Raw genomic sequence first — 11,018 nt, forward strand, 5'->3', positions numbered from 1 at the left:
CTATGGTACATTTAGGCGGTGTCTACTATGAGACTTTAAGGCTGATTTTTCATGCTGACGCTCGACGCTTATTTTTAGCGTCAAACTAGATCACGTGATCAAAATTAAACAGAATAGTAAAATCTAAATGGTCATTTTTGACTACGTGATCTAGTTGACGCTAAAATGAGAGTCGATCGTCAGCATGAAAAATCAGCCTAAAACGTAAGACTTAAGCGGCGTCTACAACGAGATTTTAAGACGTAAGACTTAAGAAATTGGCCAGTCATAAGTGTCGGTCCACAATAAGTAATTTAAGCTTTAAGACGTAAGAAATTGACTAATTATAATCGAATATGAAAAGAATAATCGACTATGATTGGTCAATTTCTTACGGCTTAAAGATTAAATACTTATTGTGGACCGACACTAATCGATTTATAGAAGAATAATCGATTGTGGCCAATTTCTTAAGTCTTACGTCTTAAAGTCTCATTGTAGACGCCGCTTTAGTGTCGGTTCACAATAGATGATTTAAGAAGTAAGAAATTGACCCATCATAATCGAATATAAGAAAAATAATTGACCAGATTGTCATTGTCATCCTGTAATAATCTTCATCTTTCTGCGAATATTGGACGCATCCACATTCTATACAAGCTTTTTCCTGTTGTCGTTACCATCAGCTTCCATATTCCAAACAATTTTAAAATATTATATCGTCTAATTTTCTGTTGTTGAGATTGTTTCATCTTCTTCCACTTTTGCTTCATCGCTTCCATATTATTAATAATAATAAGGTCAAGGTCCATAATGACTTCTAAATACATTCTCGCAGATTAGGTTCACATCTATTTGACTTGTTCGTATACACACTTGTACATAAAGCCTCGGTTCCCTATGAAGCGTACTTTTCCAGATACGCAGATTACAAAAACCAATCACAAATTAATTTAGCATTTCTGTTAGAGAGTACAACAGAAATCCTAATCAGTAATTGGTTGTATTAATTACGCATTTCTCGAAATTCCGCGAAATACGCTCTATGTGAAAGAAGGCTTTCAGAATGTCCTAACGTGTTTTAATAAAATACTAGAATATACAAATTACGCTTACGCAAGTTACGGCATGTAGATGGCACCTCAGAGTGATCATGGACGCGTTTTAGCTGTACTCTTATCACATAAGTAAAGATGGGCAGTTGTGTCCATAGGATGACACCCGATTGGTCGATTAAATAAAAAAATTTTTGATAGGTGGAAAAATCCTTATCCTCATTAGAAAATTCCTAGGCATCGGCTGATGTGAGAAAAAATGACGGAATTAAAACGCTTCAAAATCGAGTTCCTGATAGCCAGACTCTTACTAAAGGATCTCTACTTGAGAGTGGTCATGGACGCGTTTTAGCTGTATCCTTATTTGCATAGGTAATGTGTATGTTTTGTGATTCTTTTCCGTGCTAGACGCAAGAGTGATAAAGAGGGGCGATATGGACACTGGCACGTCCCGTTTGACTACGTTGGACACAGTCACTTACAATGACCGATGTCTAGAGATTTTCTACTGGATCGACCAATCAAATAATTTTATTTTAAATTAACCAATCGGCAACGTGTCCGATTGGACTTCACCCGTATACTGTGACGTAAGATTGTTAAGGATAAGAAATAAAAATAATTTATTTAAGTAGGTTCTTATATGCCTTACAGCCAGGAGCGTCTCATTTGATCACGTTGCGATTGATCACAGCCACTCACAGCGGCCGGTTCTTAGAGGTTTTTCTCTGTTCAAACGTTATGAGTGGCTGGTGGTCAATTGTAACGTGGTCAAACGGGCCCCTTACAGCCGGATGGCGCCCGATTGCCCACGTTGCCGATTGGCCAATTTAAAATAAAATTATTTGATTGGTTGTAGAAAATCTCCAGATCACTGGGAGTGGCTGTGTCCAATTGCAATGTGATCAAACGGGACGCTTCCCTTATAGCCTTATATTATGTCATTGTAGACTAGACTTTATGAAATGAAGGAATATACATAATCTCAAAAAAATTTACGAAACATATATCGATTCGAATATTATTCAGATAGATTCTATTTTTCATAGATTGTGACACAATTCTTTTTCTTTAATAAAATCTTAATAAAATTATTTTTAAATTGTAACGTAGATTTGTAACGTATGTCTTTAAATCGAATGCTAAAAGATAGTGATTGATCACTCAACTTGAATATTAAAAGCAATATTATTTTGTGCTTTTAATATTCAAAATAAGTAATTTCTAGTATTATATTAGCCAGTAATTACATTTTTGTAACAATGATGTAACATATAATCAATAAGTGCAAAATGATATTTTTACTATTGGATGAACAAGGAGGAAAATTAAATAAATTAAATAAAGTTTAACAGTTTATTTTAATTTATTTTATTGCACTATACATTATCATTGACTTACTGTTATAATATTTATGTTTAATAATTCTTTTTTATTAGATATCCTTAATCCATAAACTGCAAATTTGTTTGCTATTTTTAAATATATTTAAATTATGACATTGCAAGATGTGACTATTACTTAAAATATTAAGAAACTTGTTAACTAAAAACTCATTATTGCGAATAGATTTTTGAATATTTTTTGAATATATATTTCAGTTTTTTAAATATTTTGAATGTTTGATTATTAACAAAAAATAAAGTGTTATCTTTGTAACTTCTTAATCGTATTAATTTTGCATGTCGTGAAAAATTTCGATTTGTAGAACCTACACTATTAATACATTGCTCACAAAGTTGTGTATTTTTTTTAACTTGTTATTATGTAACCAGCGATACTAATAACCAATAACTAAACTAAAGCGATATAAAACGCTATTTTCTATATAATTTCTATATAATTTAATTTTTTTACTTTTTGAGATACTTTATGACATATCAACATTTGACTGAGTAGGAAATTCCAAGAATAGTTTACATTCCTGAGAATGATTACAATGCTTTGATTTATTTCGGCAATTACATCCAAAAAACCTTGTAGAATATATAATTTCTCCTTGCTTTTTTCTTTTTATATATTATAATAAAAATAAAAGAAAAAAACGCCGAAAACAAACTCAACAATCGCTAGATTCTATGATCTATGTCACATGACATTAATACATTATTAGAGAAAAAATAGCGGACCAATCAAAACGTTTCAAAATTGAAATATTGAAAAGATATGTGATGGATTCTTATTAGTGTTGGTCCACAATAAGTGATTTAAGCTTTAAGAAGTAAGAAATTGACCAATTATAATCGAATATGAAAAGAATAATCGATTATGATTGGTCAATTTCTTACGACTTAAAGATTAAATACTTATTGTGGACCGACACTAAAGATCAGGCTTTTCTCTTCGCAATGCGAGATAAACTTAAAGATAGAGTGAATTCCCACTGTGCGCGTCACGCGTCGTGTCATCCATTGCGTTACAACGCGACGCGAGGTAAATTTAAAGATAGTGTCGTTCTTATTCACATTAAATGCGTCGCTGCCGCTGCATCGCCGCAAATCAACGTAACACATGAGCGAGCACTAATATCAAAGTAAAATCGTATATAAACATAACCTCTCTATCTCTGTATATATATATATTAATTTGTGCGAAATAAATATCTTAAGATTGGAAGCATCCTTAAAAATGTGTATATATATATATATATATATATTTACATATACAAATATATTATTTTAATTCAAGTGTATTTCTTTAATTTGTGTTTTTAGAATTATAAATGTGCGCGATTTGGGATCTATTTTCTCCTTCTTGTTGGGAATCTTTTTGTCTCTAAAATATCGAGCAACTCAGTGTCGTTCCACAATAGGTGATTTAAGCTTTAAGAAGTAAAAAATTGACCAATTATAATCGAATATGAAAAGAATACTCGCGCGGCAAATGATACAATAAAATGAGATGTTTTGATTGGTCAATTCGCGACGCGACGGATGACGCGCGCGTGACGCGCTCAGTGGGGATTCACTCTTATGTAGAAATATATGCTCCGGCCCTAATTTTGATCATTTGAGAGCTTGATTCAGTTTGGTTTTTGGCTTGGTCGAACTAACCAATAACCAAAAAAAGTTAATTATGCAGTTCATAAAAGGCAGACGGGGTAAGAAATGAAAATTTTGCATTGCCTCAGAAGAATTAAATAAAAATGTATGATTAAAACACTGTGTTAGACTAATCTATCGTCGCGAGAGAAAAGTTCTGAGGAAGCAATTTTGTTTTTTTTTTCATATTATTTAAAGCATAGATTCTTGGATTTTGTGCCCGCATACGACAAGACGGTTTTTCTTTATAAGAAAAAAAAAAGAAAGAAAAGTAAATATTCGGAAAAATGGAAGCTGAGCCATTAGAGCTGGAGGATGGCGAGATTGTCGACGATGAGGTTAGATACTGCGTATTTTATTTGTACTTCATATAAATCTATTAAATATAAACTTTTTTATTATATGTGTATAAATTGAATAAATTATATTATTTTTTAAATTGTCGATATGAAAATAATCAGGTTGCATTATTTATTTATTTTTGAGTAATCTTTTTCATCATGTGTAGGATCTGAATGTACTACATCTCGACACAAAATTTACTCAAATGTAAAACAATATAAAGAAAAGCCAGTTGCAATGTATTGACAAAATATTTGTAATTTTTATTCTTTCGTATTTATTTATATAATTTGAAATGTCCTATACAGTTTCTAACAATCTTATATGAGTAAAGGTGAAAAAAATTTTAATATTTACTAGCATATTTTTAATGTCTAAGTTAAACAGTAAAAAAGTAAATAAAATACTATATATTGTTCTAACTATAATGTAAATTACCAATGTCAACAAATTATGCTTATTATGAAGAGTGGAAAGGGAAGGGCTTAAGCTTTTTAAATTTTTATAGAGTCAGTTTTGGATAAAAGGGAAAATAAATATCTTTGATTATATGGCTCTTTAAGCTATATTTTTGTAAATTATTACATATAGCATATATTTTGGAATCAATATTTTTAATTTATTTTTATTTTATTTTTATTATAGCCCAGTGATATCTTTGGAACTTATAAAATTTTACAAAGACCTTATGTGAAGCAGACACCTGTTACAGACATATATACTAAAATGAGATATAGTGATGAATCTGATGAATCTGCAGATTCTGAAAGTGATTCTGACTCAGATTCTACACAGATTAATACTAAAAAACCTAAACTTAAGTTGAAAAAGAATAAACATCTCTGGAAAGACTTGAAAACCAAAAATGATAAGTACAAAGTATGGTGTACACAAATGCAGGAAGAATCTTTGACCGAAGACTTGACATCATGTGGTGTTACAAAAAAGTTGTATCAAGAACGTAGTGTTGAAAGTTATAATTTTACTTTACGATATACAGGGAATGGCAAGCAATCACATAATAATAATAGTTCTGACGAAGAAAAGGATGTTGAACATAGATTAACTAATAAAAGAACAAACTCGGATAGACGGGATGTGAAACTTAGATTAGGAAAAAGAAAAAATTTAATGGATTTGGACAATCAAAAAGGTTCCATTAGAATAATAGCAGATTTATCTACAACTGTGGATTCAACAGATGCTGACGTTGCCACCGACATAACGAATAAACTGAGTGAAAAAAAAGCACTTCTAATAAGTAAGAATATATATTTCAGAAAGTTTTTCAAATCATTATAAATTTTAATAAATATTTAGTAATTGAATATGGCTTTTTAAGTAGAACTATAGAATTACAGAAGAATTCTCTAGAGAAATGACAAATTTAACTTTTGTTAAAAGTATAAAAGATTCTTATTTTAATTTGATCATGACTATTATATAATGATAGATTAATTAATTGTATGTTTTAAATGATTAAAATATAAGAAATATTTTCTTTTCATTATTTTATCTTTGTATAAATGCTAATTATAAATTTCTATACATATAAATCCATGATTTATAACGTACTATTTTATATATTGTAGGGCGTGTAGTGGACATAATTGGCAAACAAAAAGCCATTGATTTTTTCCAAAAAACGAAAGAGATCGAAGAAGATGGTGGAATGTTAATTATGAATGGATCTCGTAGAAGAACTGCTGGTGGAGTATACTTTTGGTTGATAAAAAATGATGAACATATCCCTCAAGAAAAAATAAGGGAAATATTTTTTTACGATCAAAAAGAGAGCAGTGAACAGAGAAAAAAAGTTGGCAATTCAGAAAGACAAAAAACGCAAGAACTAAGGAGAAGCTTTGAAGGTAATTCATTCTTCATTATAACATTCAATTTAAGTAAGATATAAATTTTCTTTTGAAAGAAAATGTTTTGATGCAAATATCTTTTTAAAAAATTACAGATGGATCCGAAAAGGATTTACCAGCTTTATTAACAAGAGCGGAACTCTCGACAAGACAAATTGCAGAGGAGGCAAGATTGCGACGTGGCGAAGGCATGGATAGAATGCCAGTAGATTCTGATCGTACAGTATCAAATCCGCCACCTAGTCCTGTAACGGATGATCCTGATCATTCCGAACATCCACTGATACAGAGACATGTTCAAGATTATACTGATGATTTTCTTGATATCGGAGTAGATATAGATAGTATGGAAGTATTATAAAAGATTACATCTTTAATTTGCACATACCTCTATAATAACTTGTACAAATGCTTGTAATCAGTCGCACGAATAATACATATATATATAATTTGTATAAGTTGTATATTTATCATGTTCATAAATGACAAATAGACTGAAATTAGTGTTTAAGACGCGTTTGATTTTTATTTAATATTTTTATGTGTATATGCAACATTACATTTTTGTTCAGAGTAATTCATTTCTTCATATAGCTAGTTTATCCATCATCAATTAGCTTTAGCGGTTGATTAAATTTAGGAATTGTTAATTGCAAAACTTGAAATTAATCGTATTATTTTGTTTTTTAGCCTATCTTTCGCAATTGATAATTTTTGTGCGTGCGTGCGTGCGTGTTTGTAAATATGAATTATATATTAGGGAATTATATATTAGGATTTTATATTTGTTTTAATATCGTATAAAGATAATATTAAGACTTGATTCTCTCGCGACGCGACATGTGTTGTGTGACGTCAGAGTCAGGATTCTGTATCCACCGACAACTGTGGTGTCATTAATTAACGACAGCCAGTGGCAAGAACGATCTTGGAAAAAAGCGCGGCCCATCATTGGCTGTGTGGCGTTGGTGAGGAGCGTTGTCCACGATGTGTTGAATTTGATGACGGAAAAAGATGTTGGCCGCGGTGAGATTCGAACCTAGATCCTCAAGTGTCACTTGGCGCGCTACCACTGCGCTGAGCGGGGGACCGCCACAGCTGTCGTTAGTTAACAATATCAATAGTTGTCGGTAAGCAAGTGCAGAATCCCGGTCCAGAGACGAGAAATGACATGTAAAGTTTCTTGCGTCGTATAGCTTTATCTTGTACTTTTCCTTTAAAACATGATATTTTCGTATTCTTAAAACTTATGAAAAATACCAGAAAGTAAGATATCTGTCCAATAAATCACGTAAAAGTGTAAAATAATTTTTGAAATAATGATTATTGTTCAGCTATCAGAAATAACTAGATCTAGTAATCTGGTAATTTTATATATATATATATATATATATATATATATATATATGAAATATATAGACCAAGCTAGAGACACTATAATCAGAGATTGATCACGAAAAGGCAACTTTTGATTGGTCCGCTATCTTTTGGCTATTTCCACTTATTTTCAAACACACATTAACATTAACTACATTAATCTTAAATTGTAATATTATAATTTAAAATCATAAGCATTTTAAAGATAATACAATGTGTATATTTATAAAACTTTATTTTACATAATTATATTACCAATTTATTAATATATATATATATATATATATATATATATATATCCTTTAATTTTAACCATTTTAAACTTATTTATTTATTTTTTTTCGTTATTTATCTTTTTCAACACAAGAGTAAAAATTAATATAATACTATTATACTACTGTTACACTATAATATTTTTAACTTTTTGATACACAATTGTCAAAACGATCCTCTGTGAAATCAATGACAGCTATTTATAAAGTTAGCGCAACGAAAGAATCCATCGCGGAAAAGCGTCAACAATAAAGTTTGAGGAAATTTCGAGAGATGCAAGTCGATATCATGCCTTTTTTTAGAAAGTATTATTATACATATTTATTATTATTATAAACAAACTTTATTACAATATAAAATAAAATTTAAGTAAAAAATAAACATCTCTCATTTTTTATATTGATTTATCACAATTAATTAATTTATGACTATATTTTGCAATTTTAGTATCTCTATTATTTAATAATATATTATCACGCTTTCCACGTGCTTAATACACACATGCACAATATGCTATTGGTTAGAATGAGATGATATATATTTCTTTCTTTCTCGTAGGATTTAGCCAAAACATGGCGGATCAGAGTCTCTGATTGGCAGATCAGAGTCATGGCCAGTCTCTGATTATAGTGTCTCTAAACCGAGCAAAGCTGCCACTTTAGACAAAGGCGGTTCGATATATAGGGGGGCATTCCAGGGCACTCGTCTGACATTGATTCATTTCGGGTAGACTCGGTAACATTCAGTTTATTTATGTTTTGTGCTCCATTTGAGTAGTGGTAAATAAAAGTTTGAAGAAATTAGTTTGAAGTAAAAATGTATTAAAATAATAATGAGTTTTTGCGTTGTATATAATTGTAAAAATCGATAATAAAAAAATATGGAACAGCTAGAGATGAAAAATATTACAAATAAAAAAATCTCGTTTCATTTGTAAGTATTGGTATAGATAAATATAGGTTGTGTGGATTAAAAATCTGTAATATTTAAATTAATTTATTACTTGATATACATACACACACATATGTACATCAAGTAATAAATTAATTTAAATATTACAAATTTTTAATCCATATAACCTATATAATTATAATATTTATTTAGCTGTTCCATATTTTTTTATTATCGATTTATTATTTTTACAATTGTAACGCAAAAACTCATTACTATTTTAATATATTTTTACTTCAAACGATTATCTATATATATATATATATATATATATATATATATATATAAAATAAAGAGAAAAGATAAAACATATTCCCACTTTAAAAATTATCATTTTAGTTTATTTACTACTTAAATATTTAAATTTATAAATAAAGTTTGATTAAATTGCATTGCTGTATTTTAAGATGTGTCAAACATAAAAGGAATATGTAGAATATATTTCATTTTAAAATAATTATTTACAATAATCTAAATATCAAAGTGCACACTAGCGGAAGATTTAAATATAAATATAATATAAATGACAGGAACTCCTGTGATGATGGAAACAATTACAATTATAGAGACAATTATACTATTCGTTTAAATGTCAGAAGCATCTACTTTGACCAAATTTGTTATTAATCTTTTGCCCAATTACATCATTTTCAATGAACAATATAGAATGCAATAAAATTGTAGAATTTGTAATTAATAAGTTAAATATGTTGCGAATCAAAGTATTTTATAATTAAATATTTCTCGAAAAATTTGCAAAATCAAGAACAAAATGTATGAAAAAGTTTGCATTAAATAAAAGGGATATGCTCCAAAAAATAATTTTTAACAATGTAATTTATTTCAATAACAATATAAATATTCAATGTAAAATTATAAGTCTTCGGATATTTCATTATTTTTACACTTAGGCCTACCTGTATTTAAATGCCAAGGCCATCGAACTCTCAGAAATACTGCGTTTGACTTCCAATATGGACAGAATTCAAATGAAGATTGATCATTTAAATATTCAGTATAAAAATTATTTTATAAAATTTTGCATGTATTGTTTATGTTACAGTATCAATGTTGAACTTATTTAGATTTGAAGAATGTCAAACTATCGGAAATATATTGATTTTCGATGTGGACAGGATTTGAACGATAGATAATGGATTTTACACGATATCTCGCTCTTCTAAAAGATTTGATCATTTCTAGTATCTTTCCAAACGTGATGAAAGATTGCGATTTATATCTATATAATAAATTTTTCATGTAATATATTGAAACATTTTATAATAAATTAAATATTTCTAAAAAAAATTGCAAAATCGAAAGCAAAGTGCTTGCAGATTTCTGTGTTAAATCAATAAAATATATCCTGAAAATTATTTTTTAACAGTTTTTCTTATATTTCAACACCTATCTATTTTTTCGCGAGATAAACATCGCGCTCATATAAAAGTAAGGCAAGAGGGACATTTTTTGTGTACATTTTATTGTACATATTTTACAAAATAACAATTCGGTGAGATCTATGTCAAAAATATTTTTCTCGATTACTATACCGTTTGACCATTTCGTGTTTAACAGTTAATGATTTCAGATGGACATTGTAATTATCGCTCGCTTATCATTGTATTACGCTTCCTCGTCGTAGAATTCGTGTTTTATACCATGTAATTGACTATAGATATCGTTAAATATAATCTACGAAGTCGACCAGTAACAATGCATATATTTCTTTTTTATTTTAATATTTTAAAACATAGATTTAACGTATATATAGACAGGAACATTATCTCCGAAGTATACTGTTCGATTTCTCTGTACAAATATTCCTTAGTTATATTGTTCACCAAAAATACAATAGTATCTCATCGTATATAAAATATTTTTTTTCTTCTGCCGTTTGCAATTATTGTCTATATCTTCATCATTCTAACTAACGGAACAAATATTATGTAGGGCTCTGAATGAAGTTTAAACGACTATATTTCTTTAGTTTATATCATTCATATTATAGATGAAGGTTTGCAATTTGCAATCCGCGGCGGCAATCAAATGGCAACTTTTCCTTTGCGATATCGTTTTCTATAAAAGTTTTACAAGTAACGAGAGAATAAAATGGTTTAAAATATATA

The 11,018-nt window shown here is 29.2% G+C and overlaps 1 protein-coding gene across 3 annotated transcripts; it reads left to right on the top strand.

Annotated features, from left to right (window-relative positions):
* Positions 1–3,421: 3,421 nt before the first annotated feature.
* Phax (phosphorylated adaptor for RNA export) lies at positions 3,422–6,799 on the top strand. Of its 3 annotated transcripts, none has more exons than XM_089085264.1 (6): positions 3,422–3,567; positions 3,749–4,181; positions 4,274–4,413; positions 5,063–5,678; positions 6,010–6,285; positions 6,384–6,799. In XM_089085264.1, the coding sequence occupies exons 3-6, from the start codon at positions 4,363–4,365 to the stop codon at positions 6,647–6,649; spliced, it is 1,209 nt and encodes a 402-aa protein (XP_088941390.1). In that variant the 5' UTR covers positions 3,422–3,567; positions 3,749–4,181; positions 4,274–4,362; the 3' UTR covers positions 6,650–6,799. The 3 variants fall into 3 exon arrangements, with proteins under 3 accessions (XP_088941390.1, XP_088941389.1, XP_088941391.1); XM_089085263.1 differs by having other exon boundaries at positions 3,749–4,134; XM_089085265.1 differs by lacking the exon at positions 4,274–4,413 and having other exon boundaries at positions 3,749–4,134.
* The last annotated feature ends 4,219 nt before the right edge of the window (positions 6,800–11,018 follow it).

This window comes from Pogonomyrmex barbatus, unplaced genomic scaffold (assembly GCF_055798465.1).
Source record: "Pogonomyrmex barbatus isolate J1 unplaced genomic scaffold, ASM5579846v1 scaffold1, whole genome shotgun sequence".
In the NCBI taxonomy this organism is placed as follows: Eukaryota; Metazoa; Arthropoda; class Insecta; order Hymenoptera; family Formicidae; genus Pogonomyrmex; species Pogonomyrmex barbatus.